General features: G+C 44.7%; 1 protein-coding gene across 3 annotated transcripts in view; it reads right to left on the bottom strand.

The window, feature by feature from the left end:
* Window positions 1-25687, bottom strand: part of TFCP2 (transcription factor CP2) — a 51917-nt gene extending 26230 nt beyond the window's left edge. For 2 of the 3 annotated variants that reach the window (XM_004601473.2, XM_004601474.2), the window contains exons 1-4: window positions 24956-25687; window positions 6209-6360; window positions 4866-4942; window positions 3708-3813 (exon numbers count right to left, since the gene is read on the bottom strand). In XM_004601473.2, coding sequence (XP_004601530.1) covers window positions 3708-3813; window positions 4866-4942; window positions 6209-6360; window positions 24956-25077 — 457 coding nt within the window. In that variant the 5' untranslated portion in view covers window positions 25078-25687. Of the gene's footprint in view, window positions 1-3707; window positions 3814-4865; window positions 4943-6208; window positions 6361-24955 lie in introns of those variants that run through there. The other variant, XM_055128101.1, reaches the window with a different exon arrangement.
* Window positions 25688-25948: the final 261 nt, after the last annotated feature.

The following is a 25948-nucleotide window of genomic DNA, read 5'->3' as shown; positions in this document are numbered from 1 at the left end:
AAAAATCTGACTTCTAATACCATGCATAAAAGTCAAATTAAAGGGGCTGGAGAGATAGCACAGCGGGTAGGGCGTTTGCCTTGCACGCGGCCGACCCGGGTTCAAATCCCAGCATCCCATATGGTCCCCTGAGCACGGCCAGGGGTAATTCCTGAGTGTAGAGCCAGGAGTAACCCCTGTGCATCGCCAGGTGTGACCCAAAAAGCAAAAAAAAAAAAAAAAAAAAAAAAAAAAAAGTCAAATTAAAATTAAAGACCTTATATTGGACCTGAATCCGTAAGTTATACTGAAGAAAACATACATAGAAAACTTTATGACGCTGAAGCAAGAGGTATCTATAATGATTCAATGCCACTAGCCAACCAAATGGTGGCAAAAAAAAAGAAACTACCTCAAACTTAAAAACTTTTTCACTGCAAAAGAAATGACCAGAATAAAAAGAGCCCCCCCCCGCCCCCCCGCCCCCGTAGACTAGGATAAAAAGCTAAGATCCAAGGCATACAATGCACTACAAGAAGTTTACAAGGAAGGCTGGAGCGAGAGCACAGAGGGTAAGGGTGTTTGCCTTGCACACGGCCGACCCGGGTTGGATTCCCAGCATCCCATATGGTCCCCTGAGCACCGTCAAGGATAATTCCTGAGTGCAGAGCCAGGAGTGACCCCTGAGCATGGCTGGATATGACCCAAAAGTCAAAAAAAAAAAAAAAAAAGAGAGAGAAGTTTACAAGGAAAAAACAACAACCCCATCAAAAAAGCTTCGGGCACGCCCTCAGCCCAGATAAGATCCAGAGCTGCTGGTCACGAAACAGACCCTCTGCTCCTAAAGACTATGATCCAAGAGGTCTTCTAACCCATTTTTTTTTCCAAATGGCCAAATGGTTTATAAAAAAAAATGCTCTGCATCATTCATCATCAGGGAAATGCAAATCAAAACAATGAGATATCACCTTATATCAGTGAGATTGGCACTTATCACAAAGAACAAAAATAAACAATGTTTGTGTGGTTGTAGGGGAAAAAGGAACCCTTGTTCACTGCTCTTAGTTTAGTCCTTTTGAAAAACAATATGAACACTTGTCAAAAAAAAAAAAAAGTAGTAAGAGCTTCCATATAACACAGCAATTCTACTTTCAGCAACTATCTCAAGGGCCCAAAAGTCTACTCAAAAAAAAGACATCTACATTTCTATGTTCATTGCAACATCTGTATACAACATAAGTATTGAAGAACAGATGACTGGATAAGAAACTAAGGTACATATGTACTACTTGTATATATGAATATATATTTATACATATCTAAGAAAAGATAAAAACATAAAATTTGCTAATTATGGGTGAACCTGGAAAGTACTTTGCTGAATGAAATTAGGAGAGACAGACACAGAATGAACTCTCTCATCAGTGGGATATAAAGAAACAAAGTAGGAATATAACACATACCAAAGGAAACAGAAACTGAGAACTAAGCTTACTTCAGGGAAGGGGAGGCAGGAATAAAAAATGGAGGTAGGGGGAACACTGGGACAATGGAGAAAAGTGGACAGGCTAGAGGAGGGCATGGTGCTGGAAAGTGTTATGCATGAAACCTTGCATGAAACCTATTAACAGTATCATATCAGTATCATTAACAATATCATAAACTATAGCACTGTAGCACTGTCATCCTGTTGTTTATCGATTTGCTCAAGCAGGCACCAGTAAAGTCTCCATTGTGAGACTTGTTACTGTTTTTGGCATATCGAATACACCACGGGTAGCTTGTCAGGCTTTGCCATGGGGGCAGGATACTCTCGGTAGCTTGTCAGGCTCTCTGAGAGGGACGGAGGAATCGAACCCTGGTCAGCTGCATGTAAGGCAAACACCCTACCCGCTTTGCTATCACTCCAGTCCTATGATAAACTATAGTGCCAAAAAAGTAAATAAATAAATAAAAATAAACAAACTATGGTGCCTAAAAAAACAATTAGAAAAAAAGTCTGCATTCACTAATTAAAAAAATTAAAAAGTCTGCAGTTCCTTCTATATGGGCCACCAAAGATACACTCTGACTCACTCTGATTCACTTTCAAATATGTTTTACAATTTTTCTTATCTTAGAAATTATAAATTATGTAATCATCTTTAGTTCTACTATCTGAGGATAACAGGCAATGTGTGTGCGCTCTGTGGGAGCGGGTGGTGGAGGAGCGTTACTCCTGACAATGAACCGGGGGCATCCCCTCCGCTTCCCTTGCCAGTGCTGCTCAGGCCCAGTGGTGTTGGGGGGAGGCCCACGGCTAAATTCAGCAGATCGGGAAGGGGCATATTCAGTGCCAAGATTCAAACCTAGGGCCTCGCACACGTGCTCCATCACTTGAGTTACATTTCAAGTCCCTAAATGCTTTATTCTTAATTTACTGCATCCTCCTTCAGTTTGCTTTTGGGGGCCAGAGGTCAAATCCAGGGCCTTAAACATGCAAAATTTGTGCTTTCCTGGCTCCCTCCTTTAGTCTTCAAAAAATTGAAAATTTAATAAAAACAAAAAACAAAAGCCTTGGGGCTAGAGAGATAGCACAGCAGGTAGGGCATTTGCCTTGCATGCAGCTGACCCAGGTTCGATTCCCAGCATCCTATATGGTCCCCTGAGCACTGCCAGGAGTAATTCCTGAGTGCATGAACCAGGAGTAACCCCTGTGCATCGCTGGGCGTGACCCCCCCCAAAAAAACAAGAACAAAAAACAAAAACAAAAAAAACCTTCATGTAACAACAAAATAACCTGACACAAAGTTGGCCAGAGAATTTAAAAATACATTTCACTAAAGAAGGTATATAAATGGCTAGTGAGCATATGATGTTTAGTAAGCCAAAATCACTAAATATTAGAGAAATGTAAATTAGTGAGTTGCTGCCTTGCATCCATAAGTGGCCACTATTACAAAACCCAGCAAACAGCCAACTTCGGGTGAGAATATAACTAATATCTCTGATGTGCATTTACTACAAATAACTTTAAAAAACAAGATATCCTGAAGTAATGAATGCACCTGACATGAAACACAACTGTCTACATTTCAAAAATACAATTGTAGTATCATCATAGCAGCAATTTTTTAAATTTTGTTTTCGTTTCTTTTGGGGCTATCCCTAGTAGTGCTGGGGCTCCTCCCAGCTTAGTACTTGAGGGTCACTCCGGGCAGAGTTAAGGGGGCCAAACCCAGGGCTCCCACATTCAAAGCACGTGCTCCAGGGACTGGAGCGATAGCACAGAGGGTAGGGTGTTTGCCTTGCACACGGCCGACCCGGGTTCTATCCCCGGCATCCCATATAGTCCTCTGAGCATCGCCACGAGTAATTCCTGAGTGCAGAGCCAGGAGTACCCCTGTGCATTGCTGGGTGTGACCCAAAAAGCAAAAAAATCAAAAGCAAAGCACGTGCTCCAGCCCAGCAGCAATTTTTTATGCAAGCCCCTTAAACAGCTTAGAATTTTTTTCTTTTGTTTTTTTGGGGAGGAGGGGGCTACTCCTGGCTCTGTGTGTGCTCATAGGTCATTGCTGGCAGTGCCAGGGAAACCTTCAATGCTGGGGAGCAGACCCAGGGCTCATGCATGCAAAACATGTCTTCCAGTCCTTGGTGCTATCTCCCAGGCATTCTGAACCAAGTAGAGAAAACTTGATTTCAGTTCAAAGTTACAGGCATTTCACTCGCAAGACAGTCTATTAGCTTACCTATGTCAAGAATTCTATCTCCAGGTCGGTTCCACCTCCAGCCCTCCAGCTGTTGATGCTCCGTGTATTGTAGCCGCCTGTCATGGAACACTACGCGAAATATACTCTACAAGGAAGCAACAAAATCAGAATCCCTTAAAAATCAGGCTGGCAATGGAAAACCAGAACAAGTCACCCCCAGCTGGTTTCTACACAAAACCTAATTTTTTTTTTTAAATTTCTTATACCAAGAGTATCCCGCCCACACAGCAGAGTCTGGCAAGCACCCGTGGCGTATTTGATATGCCAAAAACAATAACAACAAATCTCACAATGGAGACGTTGCTGGTGCCCGCAAATCGATGAACAACGGGACGACAGTGCTACAGTGCTACAATTTTTTCTACACTGGGGTGTAGCACAAACCCCCATCATATCAAGCACTACTTTAGGGTGAATTTTATATTTATAACTACATTTAATTAGCATTATATTTAAAACATCTTAAATAGCAGTCCTGATAATACTAGGTATAAACAGGGGATGGTATTGGCAGCGTTTCTACGTGCCTCTATTGCTGGCATGCTGAAATCCAGCCTGGCTCCTCAGACAGAGAAGGAAAACTTACCAAGTCCCCGACTGCTAACCCACCAGTAGTGAGTACTTACAGCTGCTCTTCGTGGGTTATAGTCACTTTGCTGAAGTGCCTGTATCTTTCCTACCACCTTTTACAGCTGCTGACCAGACTCTGTGGCCCAACTGTGCTGTGAATTATTAAACCATTACTGCAATTCTCGACTAAGAAAATGGCTATTTATTAATAATACCTTCTGTCCTTGCTACAATAGCAAGTATCCAAAGAGACACAGGAGCTTCTCTAAAGATCTCAGGAAGGTTACTTTATTCTGCCTGAAAAGAACTTCATGAGTCAAGACACTGACATAACATCAAGAGCCTGACATGAAATGGTAAGTAAGTCTTATGTTTCGGCAGTTTTGAAAAATCCATGTGAATAGAGAGACTCCTACAGATGCCAAAGAAATATTCCATTTATCACCATACCAGAACTTGTGGCAGATTACAAATACTACCAACTCCTTTATAAAAGAAAAAAAAAATACTATCCAAAAGAGGCCAATGAATATTGTGCAGAGGAATGATTTACTCATTTTCTTTTACCTTTACTAACTTGCCATTAATTTCTGGAAGCTCTCCAAGTTTCCTATTGTCTAGCATTCGAATTTCATAAGACTGTCCTAGAAGAAAAGTAATTACATATTATATTCATCACAAGTTATCTTTGCTAGTTTCAGAAGGAATAAAATTTGGCTGAATGAATACAAGAGAATTAATAGTATTACTAACAATTCTAATCCTTTACTATAAGCTAAGCACCGTACTATATTTATATCATTAAGTGATCCAATGCTTAAGATATTACAATCCCACTTTTCATATATAAGGCAAATGCATATTGTGAATTTTGAGCCACACCTAGAAAAGCTCAAAAGCTATTCCTGGCCCAGTGCCTGGCAGGGACTCCTGGTAGTGCTCAGAGGAACAGTCTTTGATGTCAGGGACTGAACCAGAGTCAGTCACATGCACGGCAAGCAGCCCTACCCACTATATGCTCTCTCCAGTCCCTAAGGAATTTGAAATGTAAGGAGTTTGCTTGATCAAAGTCATGCACTGGTAAATAAAACCACTCGGTAGGCTAAAATTTCAAGACAACAGCCAATGGGATTTCCCAGAGAATATAAATTAAAGAGAATGAGATGTGGCCAGAGAGATAGGACAGCAGGTAAGGCACTGTGTTTTGTACACGGCTGCCTAGGTTCAATCCCCAAAACCCCAAAAGGCCCCTGAGTCTGCCAGGTGTGATCCCTGAGCACAGAGCCAGGAGTAAGCCCTGAGAACCTCCAGGCATAAAACCAAAATAAAAACAAAAAGGGCCAGAACGATAGTACAGCAGGTACAGTGCTTGCCTTGCATGCGGCCAACTGGGGTGCATCCCATATGGTCCCCCCAGCTCACCAGGAGTGATCCTTGAGTGCAGAGCCAGGAACAACCCCTGAGTACCACAAGGTGTAGCCACCCCCCCACCCAACACACACACCAAAAAAAAAGAGAGGAAAAAGAAAGGGAGGGAGGAAATGTAATTAGAGAGGTAGATAAATAATACATAATCAAACATGACACTACAACTCAAATTTATGAACTGATAGGCTTCAATTCTTCCAGGTCACACTATAAAGACATATTCTAATATGAAAGTTATCTAGGGGTCAGGGAGATAGTTCAAAGGCCCAAAGTTCATGTTTTGCATGCAGATGGTCTGTGTTCAACTCCTAGACTGCATGGTGCCCATGTACCATCATGACCCCTGAAGAAATGCACCGGGAGTAGCCCTGGGCTATACCAGGTGCGCTCAGAAATAGCAAAGGAAAAACAAAGAGTGCTTAATACATTATCTCGAGCCCGGCAGCTCTGCACAAATACTCACAAACAAGGAAGCATCTAACCTTGGTTCAGATACGTCAGGGTTTCGTCATGGAGCTTCACTGCTGGGGAGGTGGCAGCACAAAGCACGTATTGAAAAGGCAGGATTTTATTCTCATTGTCAGGAGGCAAACTTGACTCTTCTTGCTTAAAAATGGGCAATGCAAGGACATCACTGAAATAAAACAAATGATTTATATTAGCATCCAACCACAGCCAAGAGAGGATTGCTTAGTTAACAATTTAACTGAAATTTGCTTTGGACACTATAAACAGGACTCACTCTAGCAGAGGCTCCTTCCAATTATTCAGTCCACATGACCCGCTGTGCCAACTCCCTGAGCACAGTGCAGGCAATGACAGACAGTCAGTGCTGAGACAACCCAGGTAACCACAGAGAATTCCTAGGAATCAGACAGGAGTTCCTAAATGGGCTCTGCAAAGTGTATGCTTTATTCTAAAATGTCAATTTAAAGCACTCGTTGACATATATGTTCTCAGACAAGCACAACTATATTTTCTTTATTCCAACTATATTCAAATCAGCTAATCTTCTCTTAAGAACTAAAACAAGAGCCAAAATTCCTAGAACTCACAGGACAAACCTATGATAGTACGTGTTTCAACAGGACTTACATTTGCCTAACACAACTTTAACCAAGACACCACTACTAGCTACCTTCTCTAAGAAAAAGCTTCTTGTATCTGTTTGAGCTTGCCTGCTCTGAGTGCCTTGCACACAGCCAACCCGGCGTTCAATCCCCAAAAACATAAATTCAGTGAGTTCTAGTACTGTCTAACCCATTCTGCAGTGCTATTCAAGATTAATGGACCAGATCAGAAATCCTGGTTTTAATCCCTAAGCCTTAAGGAAGCTCTCTTAAGCCTTCCTTCATTTATAAAATGAGTCATATTTGCTATCATGAGTAAATATATGACAAGATATTCTGGAACACCTAAGGTATTAACATAGATGTAAAAAATCAGCAAACTTTCCCTCAAAATCTCTGGATATGGATCAGTAGAAAAGATCATCTGGAGTCCTGGATTTCTACGGTTCTGACCAGCGTTTTCTTTGTGGCAAATTTAGAAAGAGGATAGAGATGCACTTGATTAACAGTCACGTCAAGTATTCCAAAATAACTCAAAAATTCTCAAAACAAAATATATTTGGTAATTCTGCTGAAAAGATATTATGGGAGGCTTCTTCCCCTTTCCCCTTTCCTTCTGTTCTCTCAAACAAAAGCTGTTTAAGGGGCCAAAGGGAAACAGCAGATAGAGTGCTTGCCTTGCACACAGCCAACCCCGGGCTCGATCCCCAGCACCCCAGATGGTCCAAGCCCTGAGTACCTCCTGGGTGTGGCCAAAAACAAAAAAAGTAACAATTTTTTAAAAAGTAAACTTTCTTTTGAATTTGGGGGAAAATACAAATAAAATAACTGACTTTCTTCGAAGCAAATTACCTAGGGGCTTGGCCCAAGAGGATGGCTCAAGGGCAAAGGCACTACCTTGAGTCCCTGCCTGGTGCTACTCACATGCGCTGTGAACCTGCATCTCTGCGGGTGGCGGCCCCTCCCACACACACCCTGGCACTGCAGCCAGTGGATGCATGCACCCCTTCAAAAACGTTTGAGCCCCACAAGCAGAGGGGCGATCCCAGTCATGCCCACAACCCAGTGTGTGCGCTGCTTCTAACCAGCACAGGGAAAGGGAGCGAAGGGGAGGAAGGAGCAGCCGCCGGAACTAAAATAGCTCAGGAACACTGAACACATGAAAGCCCGTCAGGAGCAGCATTCTGAATCACGGAGTCTCAAATAACATACATATATGAATAATAAACATATCTACAATTAAAAAGTTTAACAAGCCAAATGTTGGATATGGGTCATCCTGTTTAATGATAGGCACTAAAAGGGACAAAAAAAAGGGAAAGTGCTGGCAGTTTCGAGGTGCTGGACTGAGTGCAGCTTTGTGCAGGAGGCCTGGGTTCAATTCCTGGCACAACAAGGCTTCCAGGGCACCACTGGGAGTGACTGAAACACAACCCAACAACAAGGTCCTGAGAAGTGCCAGGTATGGCCCAAGAAACAAAAATTTTCGTTAAGGTTAGGCAGTTTTTTTGGTTCTCAGTTTTGAACCATACTCAGCAGTGTCGGGGCTTACTCCTGGTTCTTTGCTCAGGGATCACTCCTGGCAATATCTGGGGGACCATATGGGGTGCAAGGGGTTGCCTGGAGTCAGCCACATGCAAGGCAAGTACTTTTAACCCCTATACTCTCTGTTCGGGCAGCCTAAATTGTATATAATACATATATGCAAAAAAAAAAATGCATCTTCCCTTTGATAGTCCCACTAATAGACATTTATCCAAAAGAAATTAAAATGTCAAAATATAAACCTACCAAAAACGACTAAATGATGTTCATGACCTAAAATAAAAACCTAGAAAAAATTCAATGTTTACAATTAAGAGAATGGGTGCACAACTGGTATATTCAGACAATGGAATACAACTCAGCAAAACAAAGGAATATAAGCAAACGAATGGGGCCAGGTCAGGTGCTTGCCTTGCATGTAGCCAACAGGGGCTCAACCCCCAGCACGCCACATGGTCCGGTGAGCCTACCAGGAGTGACCCCTGGACAAAGAACTAGAGGAGTAAGCCCTGAACACGGCCAGGTATGGCAAAGAAGGAAAGAGAAAGTAAGCAAGAAAGAAAATGGATAAAGAATAAAAGAAACTAGGGGCCGGAGCGATAGCACAGCGGGTAGGGCATTTGCCTTGCACGCGGCAGACCCGGGTTCGATCCCCGGCATCCCATATGGTCCCCCAAACACCGCCAGGAGTAATTCCTGAGTGCAAAGCCAGGAGTAACCCCTGAACATCGCCAGGTGTGACCCAAAAAGCAAAAAAAAAAAAAAAAAAAAGAATAAAAGAAACTAGACAAAAATAATATATACTGTATGATTCTTTTTGATGCTATCCTAAAACAGGAAACTAAGAACAGTGGATTTACTAGCAGGGCAAAGACTAACTTGGAAGATATAAAAAGAAACTTACTGGGAAGATAAAAAATGGTCTAGACTAGGGGCCAGGGATATGCACATGCCTCGCCATGTGAGCAGCCTTGGATTTGAGCTCCTGCATCACACTAGCAACTTGAGTGTGATTGTCACAACAAGCACTGTAGCACTGTCTTCCTGTTGTTCATCAGTTTGCTCAAGTGGGCACCGGTAACATCTCCAATTGTCACAACAAGAATTTTGCAAAAAATCTGAAATGTCAATACTAGGGGCTGGGGGTATGGCTTAATGACAGAATTCATTCCAGGGAGAGAGAGACAGAGAGAGAGAAAGAGAAGAAGAAAGAATCTATGCCATATAGAGTATAGTTACTTGTTACATGGCTATAACTGTACAGCTGGAAGGAGTACATTTCAACATATGTAAATTTTGTCTTAACAAATTACTGAGAGGCACTCATTTTGGCAGCATTTATACTAAACCTGGAGCAACACAAAGATCAGCATGGACCCAGCTCAGGGACAACAATATATATATATATATATATATATATATATATACACATATATGTATATATATACACACACAAATATATATTTCTGAGAAAGACTGCAGAAACTGCTGACTCATGCTTTCATATAAAAAATTCTTTTTAAATTATGGAGGGGCCAAAATGATAGCACAGTGACTAGAGTGCTGACTTTGCATGTGGCTAATCTGGGTCCATCCCTAGTTCTCCATATGGCCCCTCGAGCACCACCAGGAATGATTCCTGAGCAGAGTCAAGAGTAAGCAAGCCCTAGGCACCTCCAGATATGTCCTCCTCAAAGAAATATTATTGAGTGAAGGACAGGAAATGGTACAAATGATGAAAGAGTAGTAGCATATTGTAATTTTTAAACTGAGGGCATGAGCACAAGAAAATTCTATTTAGATAAATTTTAAAACTTCCATAATAGTATTTTTTAAAAAGGAGTATTATAGACCATGGCATCCTTATAGGTACAAAAGAAAGCAACAGGGGCTGGAGCGATAGCACAGCAGGTAGGGCGTTTGCCTTGCAGACGGCCCACCCAGGTTCAATTCCCAGCATCCCATATGGTCCCACAGCACCACCAGGAGTGATTCCTGAGTGCAGAGCCTAAAGTAACCCTGTGCATCGCCGGGTGTGACCCAAAAAGAAAAAAAAAATGAAGCAACAGATACATAAAGTAAGATAACAGGTCAGGATTCCACTAGTTCTTATCAATATTCCTCACATTAAAAATCAAAACCTTTGGGGCCGGAGCGATAGCACAGCGGGTAGGGCGTTTGCCTTGTACGTGGCCGACCCGGGTTCGATCCCCAGCATCCCATATGGTCCCCCAAGCACTGCCAGGAGTAATTCCTGAGTGCAAAAGCCAGGAGTAACCCCTGAGCATCGCTGGGTGTGACCCAAAAAGAAAAAAAAAATCAAAACCTTTGGGGCTGGAGAGATAGTACAGCAGGTAGGACACTTGCCTTGTACACAGCCAACCCAGGTTCGATTCCCAGAACTCCATTTGATCCCTGGACCCCTGCCAGGATTGACCCCTGAGTGCAGAGTCAAGAGTAAGTCTGGCCACCACCAACCAGGATGTGGCCCCAAAAACAAACAAATGAAAAACAAAACAAGAAAAACAAATATGCTTAGAGGACAAAGATATCACTTGTGGGCTGGAGAGTCCTGGATTTGATCCCTAAAACTGCATGGTCACTTCCGCACAGCTGGGTGTGACCAAAAACCTAAATATACAAATACCTGCAGACATAACTATGCCTATAAAAAGGACAGTACAGAGGGTAAGGAGCTTGCCTTACATATGGCCCAACCAGGTTCTATCTCTGGCAACACATATAGTTCCCACAAGCCCTCGCCAAGTGTGATTCCTAAGTGCAGAGCCAGGAGTAAGCCCTGAGTACTGCTGGGTATGCCCCACCCTCCAAAAAAACAACACAACTGTACAAGCACAGGGGTTCCTAGAAATCAGGGTTTTCTCTGCCTCTTTTTTCATATCTTAAAATCATGTGATCGTAGGACATAACTCCCATCACAAATGACTGAAAATAAAATAATACACTATAAAACTGGAGAACATGAGATTACTCTTCAGGAGACTTTATTACCGTTTCATCCTCAAACACACCACATCTAATGATTCCTTGAAAGATTAGTGAAGGTTACCAGGAACCAAGGCAAATCGGATTTTGCAACATAGCAACAGTTCAACCGTTTTGAGTGCAAGGCATTTTCCCCCTTCTCAAATGTCACTACCTACCTACCCACTTAATATATAGATTTGAATCTTCTCAATATAATGTGACATTACACTTAATCCCTTCTGACTAAGCAAACGAGTATTATTTGAGGCAAGAGTTCAAAAAAACCATCTGGAAATGACCCCTAAAATTAACACAGAACAGTTTGATAAAATCAAACTAAAAAAAAAACACACGTTATTTTCTTCTTTGAGATATTAAGATCTAAAAACCTCAAATATACCTAAAGTGTTCCTGCTCCCCGGGAGCAAGAATACCCTTCAGTTTCACCTCCCTGCCGGGAGAGAAGCTGGAGGTTACCTGTACACACACACTCTACACTTTGCTTATAACAGAACAATAAAAAAAAACTTCAGCAAAAAACAATTTGGGGAAATACAAAAGCCTGCCCCTACTCTGTGCTAACTGAAGTAGAGATTAGAAAATCTACTTAGTGAACACTATTAAGATGTTGTCCATGAATAATTTAGCATTGCATTATATCCTCATATTATTTAACTCATGCGAGAGAATATAAGATTGGGGGGGAGGTCGGAGAGTAGCCCCACATGTGGCAGTGCCCAGGGCTTACTCCTGGCTCTGCACTCAGGGATCACTCCTGGTGGGACTCAGGAAACCATATGGGATACCAGGGATCAAACGTGGGTTGACTGCATGCAAATGCTGTACTGTATCTCCAGCCCCAGAAATATAAACTATCTAAAGGAAGAACATCTCCTTCGTGAGCATAGTAAATATTTGAAGATACGATTTCTATTTCTGTTTTTTTGCATTCACCATAATATCACTAGTGCTGTAATTACTTGGGGATCTTGACATCTCAGTGTCTCTGAACTGAAGGCTACAGAAACCTAACTGTGAACCAGCTCAATATCCTTACCCAGGTGCAGTACCGCTATGCCACCCCAAGGGCGGAGCACAGCAGAACAACAGGAAGAGAGGCCTGATAACGAGTCACCTTTCTTTACTTATTTTTTAAGTTGGAGGCAGGGGGCACGCCAACTGTGCTGAGGGATTACTTCTGGGACTGCGCTGAGAGATCACTCCTGGTGGGCGCAGTGGACCATATGGGGTGCCAGGGATCAAATCTAGGAAAGCCTTGTGCAAGGCCAGCGTCCTACCTGCTATACGATCTCTCTGGTCTCATCTACAATTTAGATTCCAGGAAGAGCAGCATCATGGTTCCCTGAAGCATAAATAGCATTTCTGAGATAAAGCAATGACACTAATTTACAGCCATGCTTTCATGGCCCTCAGGTCTCGGCACTGTGGAAGGGCGTCTAAGAAAGAGCCCAGAAAGGGGTAAGAAATCAAATGAAATCCTGAGAGGTAAGCAGACAGGTGTACAGACCATCTAAGGAAATTTGAAACTGACGTGGGACAAGATATGCCATGAATTTCTAATTTCCCTACCTGTAAGCCCAAAAGAATTCTATCATGATGAAAATAAAACATGGGGGGGAGGTGGGAATGCCAGTATCCCAATGTTAGTTATAGCACAGAAGGGTCTGAATTGAAAAGACTAGTGAGGTTAGCAGGTGACAGGACAGCAGGGAAAACATTTATACCCTGCATGCAGCTAAACCAGCTTCAATCCCAACACCCCATATGGTCCCTGGAGTCAGCCAGGAGTGATTCCTGAGTGCAGAGTCAGGAGTGAGCCCTAAGTACTTCCAGGTACAGCCCTCTTATACAAAAAGTAAGCATTTTAAGGCTGGAGCAATAGTACAGTGTATAAGGTGCTTGGCTTGCAAGCAGCCAACCTAGATTCGATCCCCGGAACCTCAAATGGTCCCCCAAGCACTGCCAGAAATAATCGCTAAGCACAGAGCCAGGAGTAAGGCCTGAGCACTGCCAGGTGTGGCGCCAAAACAAAAGATAAAATAATTCAGAGAGAATGCTAAATATTAGTGAAAATAAATTACTGACCATAATAAATAAGGAAATTAATAATGGACTAGAGTGCTTGCCTTGCATACAGGAGGCCCAGGTTCAATTGCTGGCACCACATGGTTCCCTGAACACTGCTAGGGGGAACCCCTGGGCACAGAGCTGGGAGTAGCCTCTGAGCCCTGCCGAAATATGTAGTCCAAAACAAGCAAACAAGAAATGCCATTATGACTAAATGAATAAAAATTTTCTGAATGTAAAAAAGAAAGGTGAGGCCAGGGAGATGGCTCCAAGGGCTTGAATACATACTTTGGATGATATACACCATCACATGTGGGCCCTTGAGTACTGCCGGGAATAACCCTGAACACCAAGTAAGGAGTAGGCTCCCACCTCCCAACAACACTGGTGATGGCCCCAAACCAAAACAACGTAGCACCAGAACGAGAGTACAGCAGGTAAGGGGGTTTGCTTTGCACAAGGCCAAACCTGGGCTTGATCCCCAGCACCCCATATGGTCAGCAGAGCCTGCCAGGAGTGATCCTGGATCATAGAACCAGGAGTAAACCCTGAGAACATCCAGGAAGGGCCAAAAACAAAAACAAATCCAAAGACCCCAAAAACTACCTGAGAGAAAATAAACATGCAGGCTGGCCCTTTGAGGCGTGATCGGTCCGCCCCTTCCCTCCTTTTTCTCAAACTTTTATCCAGGGCATCTCAAACTCTAGCCACTGGCAGCGCCTTTTTGCCGAAGAAAATTTTATATGATCCCAGTATATAGGTGTACAAATCAAAGATGTACTGATAATAAAACGTAAAGAAATTTAAAATAAATTATTTAAAAATCACACCACATCCATGCGGGATTGCCACCCACAGTTCAAGAAGCTAGGTCCCAGGCCTATGGCTTTCAGGCTCCTCTGAATATATTCAGAGATTTAGGCATGAATCAGCAGAGCAGGGCCAGCGGCACTATTCACAATCTCCAGACTCCGGAAACGACCCAAGTGTCCAAGAACAGATGACCGGTTAAATAATACATATGTACACTGGGATACTACTTGGCAATAAGAAAAAAATTAAACATGTCGCTTTCTGCTACATGATGGATCTGGGGAGTATCATGCTAAATGAAGTTAATTTGTACTTTTGACAATGAGCCCGAAATGAATGTGGAATTTACCCACTACTAGATAAATTAATGTGTAATGCATTTTTATGACTAGAAAAAAAAATCCTTTCAGCCATCTTCTGCCATATTTACAGAACATATCACTAAAGTCAGGTCAGGGGCTGGAGCAATATATCATACAGCAGGTAGGGTGTTTGCCTTGTACACGGCCGACCAGGGTTCAAGTCCCAGCATCCATATGGTCCCCGGGCACCAAGAGGAGTAATCCCTGAGTGCAAAGCCAGGAGTAACCCCTGTACACTGCCGGTTGTGACCCAAATAGCAAAAAATTAAAAATAAAAATAAAAAAAGTCAGGTCAGTGCGGATGGCTGTCGGTGTAGACACCAGCGTCTCTCAGCCTTGGCTACCTATTAAGAGTCACCTGGAACATCTGAAAATCCAATTCAGGCCATAGATTGTAACAATCAGATCAGCTGCAGGGAGGGACTGGTGTGTTTAACTGCTTACACTGCATCCTGAAAAGCCAAAAGATTTGATCTCTTGGCCATGCAAGATGAGACTCCAGAGGACCGTCTTGAATCTTCACCATCACTGGGGTCCTTCAGCGCCACAAGAGGCGAGCGCTCACAGGCACTCAGCAACTCCTGTCCAACTTTTGGAAATGACAGAAACATTTATTCAGCTAAAAGTCTTCGATACTCTACTATGTCCTAGGCAGGAGACAGGGAGATCACCATAAACAGATCCCTGTCCAGAGCAAACATCACTGTCATCTAAATTTCTCGAGGAATCACACTATTCTACAAACACCTACTGCTTTCCTAGATTCCAGTTATTCTTACAGTATGGAGAATTACTAGTACTCATTAATAAATTATTTTTAAAAATATATGTGGTGGACTGGAGACATAATATGTGGGTGAGGTGCTTGCCTCACATGTAGCCCATTATGTTCAAGAGTGATCCGCGAGTGCAGAACCATGAATAAGCCCTGAGCACTGCTGGGTATGGGAACAAAACAAAACAAACATGACATTGGTTCAGGAGAGAACCTGACTTGCATATAATATACAATACAACTGCCTTGACAGTTGAAGACCTCCAGAACCCAGCCACAGCCATGCTCAAGGCCACTCTCCACACGTCTGGATGAGCCTCACGCATGAAGGGACCAGCAGAGGAACCCAGGTGTGTGGGACCCGAGGCTGAGATCTCCAAGCCTGCTCGGATTGGAATTGAGCCTTCTCCATCCAGACCCCCCATTTTCCAGTAGCCCGGCAGCCACACTCACAAACTGCCTCTGGCGCTGTGTAATCCCACCAATGACCAACATCCAGAGACTATAAGACCAAGCTCCCGGAAATGTGCAGCTGCAAATAGCCTTGTTCTCCTTCTTGGAGAACCTGACAAGCTACCAAGAGTCTAGTGCCCACACATGAGAGCCTTGCAAGCTCCCCATGGCGTATTCATATCCCAAATACAGTAAAAGATAAATCCATACCTCTCGGAGAGCCCAGCAAAGTACCAAGAGTATCCCGCCCGCACAGCAGAGTCTAGCAAACTACTCGTGACGTATTCAATATGCCAAAAACAGTTAACGATAGGTCTCATTCCCTTGACCCTGAGAGAGCCTTCAATCGTTGGGAAAGATGAGTAAGGAGAGGCTGCTAAATTCTCAGAGCTGAGCCTAATAGAGATGTTACTGAGTGTAATAGAGGTGCCCGCTTGAGTAAATCGACGAACAACGGGATGACAGTGATACAGTAATACAATATATATTAAAAATTTATCACAGGGCCAGAGAGATAGTACAGCGGGTAAGTCCCTTGCTTTGCACACACCTGACCCAGGTGCAACTGCACCTGATCCAGGTTCAATCCCTGGCACCACATATGATAGTCCCAAAACTATAAGGACTGAACCCTGAGTACCAAAATCCAAACAAACAAAATTTTTTTTAATATTACATGGTCACAATGATGGAACTCAAATGAGTTCAGTATGCCTCAAGTAAGTACTTCAGAAAACTCTGCCTTGAGCAGCTCAACTCCAACCACCTCCAACTTCAAACCTGTAACAAGGACTATTGAATGACTTCAAAACACTCATGAGAGCTTGGAGAAATAGCTCAGGGGCTTAGATTATTTGCTTTGCAAGCATATGATCACAAATCCAAGCCCCAGTGCCCCACAAGTGACAAGCTCCACTATTTGACAGCTCTACTGTCTGACTCCTGGCCACACTGCAGTTAGGTGTATATAACAATCACGATGCAGGGTGCAACCCCTACTAAGCACTGCAGCTACAAAGCTGTGTGAGGTGCCCGAGAGACAGCTCAAAGAACATGCTTTGGGGGGGGCTGGAGCGATAGCACAGCGGGTAGGGCGTTTGCCTTGCACTCGGCCAACCCAGGTTCGAATCCCAGCATCCCATATGGTCCCCTGAGCACCGCCAGGAGTAATTCTGAGTGAAGAGCCAGGAGTAACCCCTGTGCATTGCCGGGTGTGACCCAAAAAGAAAAAAAAAAAAAGAGTAGCACATAAAAATGCCGCATGTGGACCTGACACTTACTGCAGGCACTGGATGCTGACAGCCCTTGAAGATCAGACAGCTTTTGTTTTATTTAATTTGCTCATTGTGGTGCTGGGGATAAGCCAAAACCTTACATATACAAGGTTCTACACTGAGCCCTATCTCCGGTCCCTGTCAACATTCATTTTTAGGAATGTTTCTAGAATTTTTTTTTTTTAAGATAGTGCTACTAAGTTTTGAAGCACGTTAAGTTTTTTGGTGTTTTTGTCTTTGGACCACACCTATCAATGCACAGGGGTTACTCCTGGCGGTACTCAGAGGACCATATGGGATGCTGGGGATTGAATCCAAGGTAGTAGACCCTACCGCTTACTATAGCTCTGGCCCCAGTGCTGTAAGTTTTTTAAGCACCAAAAGAATTTCTGAGAATGAAGATTGACCAAGGAGAGTAGCGGAGGGTCACAGGTACTTTGGTGATGTTGGGGTGCCAGAACTTTTTCTATCAAAACCATACATTGCAATAGTATTGTACCCATACCTACATTACAATCTTTAAGAAAGTTTTTAAAGAAGTGTTTGTGTATAAAAACTTTTTTTTCTTTTTTGTTTTTTTGGGTCATACCTGGCAATGCACAGGTGTTATTTCTGGCTCACACACTCAGGAATTACTCCTGGCGGTGCTCAGGGGACCATATGGGATGCTGGGGATCAAACCCGGGTCAGCCGTGTGCAAGGCAAACACCCTACCGGCTGTGCTACCACTCCAGCACCTAAAAACTATTTCTTCACCACAGTTTTTAGAGGTCAGGGGTTTGAATAGCTGTTATTCATTGTGTATAAATTACAGTTTACCCCCAAATGAAGGCAATATCTCTTCTTCCTCCCTAACTCCCTGAATCTCCTCCATTTCTACTCTGCCTGGATTATTTGTTAATAATAACCCTTTACCTCTGTAAGTCATGTGGTTTTTTTATTTTAGCTTAGAAAGTGACTAAAACCTTCAAATCTATCTGCAAACCAGGCTAAGGGTCATAGTACAGTGGGAAGCTTCTTGCACGCAGCTGACCTGGGTTCCATCGCCAGCACCCCATATGGGCCTTGGAGCCCACCAGGAATGATCCCTGAGACCAGAGGCAGGAGTAAGCCCTGAGCACCCCTGGGTGTGGCAAAAAAAAAAATCTACAAACTTCCTCCCCCCCCCCAGTTTCTGAGCCATACCCAGCCATGCTCAGGGCTTTCTCCTGGCTCTATGCTCAGGGATCACTCCTGGATGGGCTCAGGGGACCCTGTGGGATGCCAGGGATTGAACCCCGGTCACCCATGCAACCTAATATACAATCACGCCAGCTTCTGCAAACTTTATTTTTAGAAATTAAAAATATGTGGAAATATCTAACAAATGCCAGTTACAAACTTACTCACAGGACACTTGTAAAATATTAAAAGTATCATTTAAAAAAATCTGAATCAATAAAGCCCGCATCCAGGAGATTTGTCAGATATGGTTTCTCACATCTCTTCCCCTACATCACAGGATATTAGCCTAACACACGAGTGCTTTGATTGAATTTCTAAAATAACCGACTCTTCCCATTTTGCCAACAAATGGCGAGCTGCGACAATTTTCATAGGTTATGTATTCCAGGGAATTTGATGACTTCCCCCTGCCACAGCTTTAACCTGACAGCTTTGAACCAGAGAGCTCAATCCCCATTTCAGTGTTCGAAAATCTGGTAACTACCACCACAACCAAGGCCTAAGTGCAAAAACAACTGGTTTTTGGTTACTAGGGATGCGCCTCAATACTGACCACAACCAACCAACCAACCAACCTCCCTCCTCCCTCCCTTCCTTTCTTTCTCTCTCTTTCTCTCTCTCCCTCCCTCCCTTTCCCCCACCCCTCTTTCTCTTTCTATTTTTGTCTTGGCAGAGGGACTGCACCAGGTGGTGTCAGGTTTTACTCCTGGCTCAGTGCTGAAGTCACTTTCAGAAGTGCATTAAGGACTGAGGGGTATCAGGGCTCTAACCCGGCCTCCTGCGCGAAAAGCACAGGAGCTCCAGCCAGGCCCTCGCTGGCATGTTTTACAGCTAAGCGTCACTCCCTCTAGCAAACATCACTCACCGCCTCTGCCGGGTTTCTCTGTTGCCCATTCACCACCTACCCAGCCCAGTTTCAAAGTGGAAGCACCTCCCTGGTGTTTCACTGCTCCCGGAAGTGAAAGACCAGCACAGACATTTCACGTGTCAAGGCTTCAGCTGCTAATGACTGTGGGACCAGTTCAAAAAGGACCAGAGGACCAGAGATAGTACAAGGGTTAGACACCTGCCTTGCATCTGGCTGCCATCCCACCCAAGCATTACTGAGTGTGACCCAAAACAAAACAAAGCAAAGCAGCGGATGGGGTGTGGGGTGGGAATGATGATGGATCATGGGCCTGAGATAATACAATGGGTAGAGTGCTAGACTTGCACTTGGCCCACTGGGCTTATTCCTCGGCACCCTTATGGTTCCCCACGCCCTATCAGGAGTCAGCCCTGAGCACTGCCAGGTGTGACCCTGCAACAAGCATAAAACAAAAAAGATATTCCCAAATAGATTTGATGTCGCGATCAAGGCAGGTCTGTCAGCTGATCCCTTCCTCTATAGACAGGTAATTTGCATTTCTAAGGATATGCAGATGAGGCTGAGTTTCCTAAGCTCCCATCCCTCCTCAAAATAAAAACCAGCTTTTTGTCCTGGCATAACCTTTTGATGCAGTGGTCTATGCAGTGGTACAGCCAGGAGACAGTTTGTCTTGCTCTGGGCCGATGTGGGTTCAATCTCCACCAGCACATATGGTCCCCTGAGCCATCATCTCCATCTGTGTCCCTCAAATTAAATTGAAAATAAATAAAGGGCTGAGTGATAGTTGAAACCTTTTTAAAATGTAAATGTAAATATAAACTGTCACTACACTATTTCCAGTGCTTCAAGGCTCCCAGTGAAATAAAGCAGCTCGCTCCTCTGCAGGCTCGGCAACCCCTTACAACCAAATTGCTGGGCGCCATTTACTATCCAGTCTCCTTTCCCCTTGTAAAAGTCTGCAACTCCTGGAGCCTGAGAGACAGTTTAGATAGTTTCGAAGAAGCCAGAGTGCAGCAGAGCAGCACTGCCGGGAAGGGTGAACTCTGGCGAGCATACAACTCAGAGAGTGACCCCCAGTGAAAGTGTGAACAGCAAGCACCCCAAACTCAAAGGGTGCAACCCTCAACGAGCACAGTGGTCAAGTACACAAGAATCACATCCTGCTGTGAGCAGCCAACACCCTCACCCTGATGACTGCACTTGTATGGAAAAAAAGTGGGAAGGGACTGGAAAAACAGCAGAAGAGCTGAGAAGATAGTTCAAAAGGCAAGAGCCTGACATGCGAGGTCTGATCACTCCTGGGGCACAACCCCCAGCCCTGAGCTGACATACCAACGGGTGTGGGGCTGGAGAGATAGTATAGCTGGTAGGGTGCTTGCCTTGCACGCAGTCAACCCAGGTTCAGTCCCCAGATGGTCCTCCGAACTCCACCAGGAGTTATCCCTAAACACAGAGCCTAGAGTAAGCCCTGAGTACCACCAGGTGTGGTTAAAACAAAAAAGGGAAGGGAGGGGAGGGGAGGGGAGGGGAGGGAAGGGGAGGGAAGGGAAGGGAAGGGAAGGGAAGGGAAGGGAAGGGAAGGGAAGGGAAGGGAAGGGAAGGGAAGGGAAGGGAAGGGAAGGGAAGGGAAGGGAAGGGAAGGGAAGGGAAGGGAAGGGAAGGGAAGGGAAGGGAAACACACCAACAGGTGTGACCCAAAACCAAAAATTAAAAAATAAAATAAAATAAAAATAATTCACAATAGCACTGTGGCACCGTCCATCCCGTTGTTCATCGATTTGCTCGAGCGGGCACCAGTAATGTCTCCATTGTGAGATTTGTTACTGTTTTTGGCATATCAAATACACCATGGGCAGCTTGCCAGGCTCTGCTGTGCGGGCGGGATACTCTCGGTAGCTTGCCAGGCTCTCCAAAAGGGAGAAATCGAACCTGAGTTGGCCGCTTGCAAGGCAAATGCCCTACTAGCCGTGCTATTGCTCCAGTCCAATATGTCCATAAAAATGAGAGGTGGGTTGGAACTTCTGAAGGAAAAGAAACTGCAACAAAGGGAAGAAAAAGGAAATGTTTAAAAAATATGTTTTGGAAAGCATTGCCGTATGACCCAGCAATTTGAATCCTACTTATAATTCACCCCATAAAGGTCACCACAGCATAATCATCATATCCTGTTTTTTCAGTCCAAAAATTGGTTTGGAAAATTTCATTACATAATCATTACATGGTATAATCGTCACATCACTTAAAAAGTAAACAAGAGCAGGGGCTGGAATGATAGTACAGCAGATAGGGAATTTGCCTTGAAAGTGGCCAACCCAGATTTGATCCCCAGCATCCTATATGGTCCTCTGAGCACCTCTAGGAGTAATTCCTGAATGAAGAGTCAGGAGTTACCCCTGAGCATCGCCGGGTATGACCCAAAACAAAAATGAAACAAAAAAAGGTAAACAGGGCAGTAACACAGTCAACGATGGCATATGAATACACAATTGTCATCTTGCGCATACAAGCCTAGAATTCTCAGCACATGCGCACTGTCAGCAGATGTCCAGAAAGTGACGTGAAGGGTTTGTTTAGAGAACTGCAAGGCTAACAATACTGTCACTCAACCCAGTGAAGACCTGTAAGTGCAAAGGGGCCAGCAAGCAAGTGAAACTGCCCAAGTGAAGTTGCATGACATAGTGAAGATTCACATCTTCCCGTGCTAGCTAAACTGTCCAGTTCCACTGCCAGTGAAATATTCAACAGCAGCCTCCAACAAGTTTAGTTTCTGAAGTGCACACGTGAATGAAGTGAAGCAACTTCTCTATCAAAACAAGAGCAGGACTGATGAGATAGCACAGGGTTTAAGGTGCTTGTCTTTCGCCATCTGGTGTGGCCCAACTATCCCCAGGAAAAAGAAAAGAAAAAAGAAGATGCCCTACCCACTGTACTATCTCTCCAATCTCTGGTTTTGTTTTGGTTTTTGGCTACACCTGGCTCTGTGCTCAGGAGGGACACCTGGTGGTAATAGGGGATCAAACTGAGGTAGGACAAGTGCAAAGAAATGTGCCTTACCTCCTAGAGTACCTATCTTCCTTGCCCCAAATCTATATAACAAGTATACAATGAAATACAGTACCCCAAAGAAATGAAAAGATGTGGCTACACAGAAACTTATACATTTCATCCTTTATAAACACAATGCTACATTATTTGTAATATCCCAAAAGTGGAAATCATTAAAATTAGTGGATAAAGAAACACTGACATATACATAAGATGGCACAGTAAACCATAAAATGAATAAAATACTTAACTACTGGTATATTATGTAGTAGAATGAATCCTGAAATATTCTGCTTGAAGCCAGACACAAAAGGTTACACATTATTCCACTTACATTAAAATACTCAAAATAGGTAAATCCATAGACAGAATGCCTGATGACTACTAGAGAAAGGGAACAGACAGAGTGACCACTTGACAGGTAGACGGTTTTCTCTAGGGTAATGAGATGTTTTCGAAGTAGGAGGAGGTAGTAATTGCACAACATCATGAACCAAGTGAGTCAGTGGTTCATCAACCTTCTTACACCCAAGGACCAGGACCAGTCCCCAGACTGACAGCTGAAAACCGCTGCAGTAAATACCACTTAAACCATCCTCTTTAAAATGGTCCATTTAAAATGGTCCATTTTAGGGGGTGGAGATATAATACAGTGGGTAGGGCGCTTGCCTTGCACGTGGCCAACCTGGGATCGATTCATGGCACCCCGTAGGGTCCCCAGAGTCTGCAAGGAATGATTCTTGGGTGTGGGTGAAAAGTCTGAAGTAATCCCGAGCACTATTGGGTGTGGCCCAATAACAACAACAACAAGTAATTTTTAGGGCTGGGGATGTGGCCCAAATGGTAGTCTTGCACATGCATCGCTCTGGGGATCACCAACATCACAAGCTACCCATCAGAACCACCATGTGTGGATCTTGGGACCCCCAACCACTACTGAGCTCTCACACACAAAACTAAATAAAGTAAAATGGCTTATTCACATCCATTGTAATATGAATTCCACTTCAAGCTAAAATAAAGATTAAAGGAAGACTTTTATTTGCTTGTTTTGGGACTTTCTGCTCAGCGCTTGGATGGTTGCTCCCCAAGAGTGCTAAGGGGACCATGTGGTACCAGGGATTGAACTGGGCCTCCCAATGGTTATAATTTGTAACTCTTTTCATAATAAGTACAGTCATATTTATTTCGATCTAACCTCTGATACCCTAGACAAAAGCAAGACTTTTGCTGTAGTAATTTTTACTTTAACAATAGCATAAATTGGGCTGGAGTAATAGCACAGCGGGTAGAGCATTTGCCTTGCACGCAGCCAACCCGGGTTCGAATCTCAGCATCCCATATGGTCCCCTGAGCACCGCCAGGGGTAATTCCTGAGTGCAGAGCCAGGAGTAACCCCTGTGCATTGCTGGGTGTGACCCAAAAAGAAAAAAAAAATGGCATAAATTGTCACTTATATCAAATGCTGAAATGCTTCAGGACAGGTTCAGTTCATTTCAGACCAAAATAATCTCTATTTTTATGGCCAGACTTACATAAGCAAGGTCAGGTAAAACTAGAATTTTCTTTAAGGAGAAATTTTCTCCTGAGAAAAACCCAATTACTCAAATGGACAGTACTGCATGACAGAATCAAAATGTACACTGGAATAATCTTTATTATACCAACTGTAAGCAAAATTTATGAAGATGAAATATTCAGTTCTAACTGGTAATTTCACTTCAAGGTGAGAAAGTTGTTTTGGTTTAACAGGTAACAAGAAAAGAAGTTTATATTTTATTTTATAACTCAAAGGATCTCTCTGTAAAGATGCTTAATTTGCCAACTTTTCCCCATAAAAAGCATCTTTCCCCTTTAAAGCATCTTTCCCTATAAACCTAATAAAAATGTTAAGTTCTCAAGTCACTTTTGACTATTTGCTTTAATCTTATAAGGTATTTGTGAAAGCCAGTTACATCCCATCTAACCAGATGCAGATTCTTAAAGGAAGAAGTCCTTAATTCTTTTCAACATCCCAAACATGGCTCCTGTGCATATCACAACTGAAAAAAAAAAAAAAACTATACTGGGAGAAGAAAATAACTAATACATGCAAATAAAATACTTGTGAAGTTATGCTACTTTCCAAGGAGATTTTATCATCAGCATTTAACTAGATACATATAGGTCTAGAAGCATCTTAAAGTTCTCTTCCACACTCAAATTTCATCGCTTATGCTTCAAGAGTCATAAACTCTAGAATGAAGTATAGCTTTAAAGCAAGCTATGAGACTTGGGTGTGGACTTGGTCTCACTTTTCCTTCCAACCAGTCATCAATTAATATTCATCACTAAGCCCCAGTTCTCCCAAATCCCCAACCGCCAACCCATCCGTCACATGCTCAATGCGGCTGGCCTCTTGCACATACAAGACCAGTTCAGCCTACCACACGTACAGGCACCTTCCATCTCCAGGTCCGCCACACCGACACAACTGGCTCCATACCGAGCTGGTGGCTGACCAAGGGCCACTCTCTCTTCTTCCACTGGCCCTGCACAGACCTGCCAATGCCTGCGGTCTGGATCAATCAATTCCCTCCACACTATCCAAAGCAAGAGCAGCAATCGCGTGCCTCGGCTGCAGACGGCTTACCCCGGGGACAGCCCCCTCCCGCCTCCACACCTTCGTTCCCCGTCCAGCCTTTGTTACTCGGAGGGCGCGAAGCCAGGGGAGATCGCACTCACCTCATGCTATAGGCGCCGGCACCCAGCTCCTGGCCGATTCCGGACAGACTAGCATCAAAGTCCTGCACGAGCCCGGACTCGATCACTTCATCGGCCAGAGGCAGCTTCAGCGCCCAGGCCATCCTGGCTCCTTCCTCGCCCCGGGAGACACCGTTTCTCGTGCGAAGGCGAGGAGTGCGACCCACGCGACGGGGGCTGGGCGGGATCTCCCACCCCGTTCCACGGCCACCCTCGAGCCCGACCCGTCCGACAGAGCTCCCGGACCCCGGGGCTGCCCCGACTTCCAAAATTCCTTGCAGCACCCAACCCTCCGGGGGGAGCCGCGGAAGACCTCCTCGGCGTAACTCCTCCACAATATCCCGAGGCTGCCCTGGGCGCCCGCACGCCGCCCCTCCGGACTGCCCCTTGGGCGGAGGGTGGTCACTCGCCTCTCGGCAAACGGAGCGGCGGCAGCCACGGGCGCCTGCTGGGCGCTCGCACGCCGGCTCCGCGCCCTCCCCCGCCCCCTTCTGCAGGAAGCCCCCTCCCTCCCGCGACCCGCTCTCCTTTTCCCCTCCAGGCCTCGCTTCCGGTCAGTCCCAAGATCACTTCCGGTCACCACTTCTCCAACCCCACGGCTCTTAGAACCAATTCCGGGTTTCTGCCGAGCCGACTCCCCACCCTCCGCAGCCCCCCACAGCCTTGAGACAGGGAAAGGGCAAACCCCAGCACCGCCCTGAAACCCGGACTCGCCAGGGCTCCTCCACCGCCCGCCGCCCCAGAGCCAGCCAATCACGGCGCTCTCTTCGTTTGCTGGGCGGGCGGGCTTGACGTCACCACGTGGCTCACCAATGAAGAAGGGACTTCGTTGGCCGGTCAATGCTGATAGGCTAGCTATGCCACGGTTCCCGTCTCCGCCCCGCAGAGGAGCGGAGCCGCCTGAGGGAGAAACGCGCGAGCGTCTGCAGTCGGCGTCCAGGTGCCCGGCGGCGTGGCTGCTGGAGCTTCTGCTTT

The sequence above is a fragment of the Sorex araneus genome, chromosome 2 (assembly GCF_027595985.1).
Source record: "Sorex araneus isolate mSorAra2 chromosome 2, mSorAra2.pri, whole genome shotgun sequence".
NCBI lineage: Eukaryota > Metazoa > Chordata > Mammalia > Eulipotyphla > Soricidae > Sorex > Sorex araneus.
Note: the sequence above shows the minus strand (reverse complement) of the source record. Positions and strands in the feature narration are given on the sequence as shown.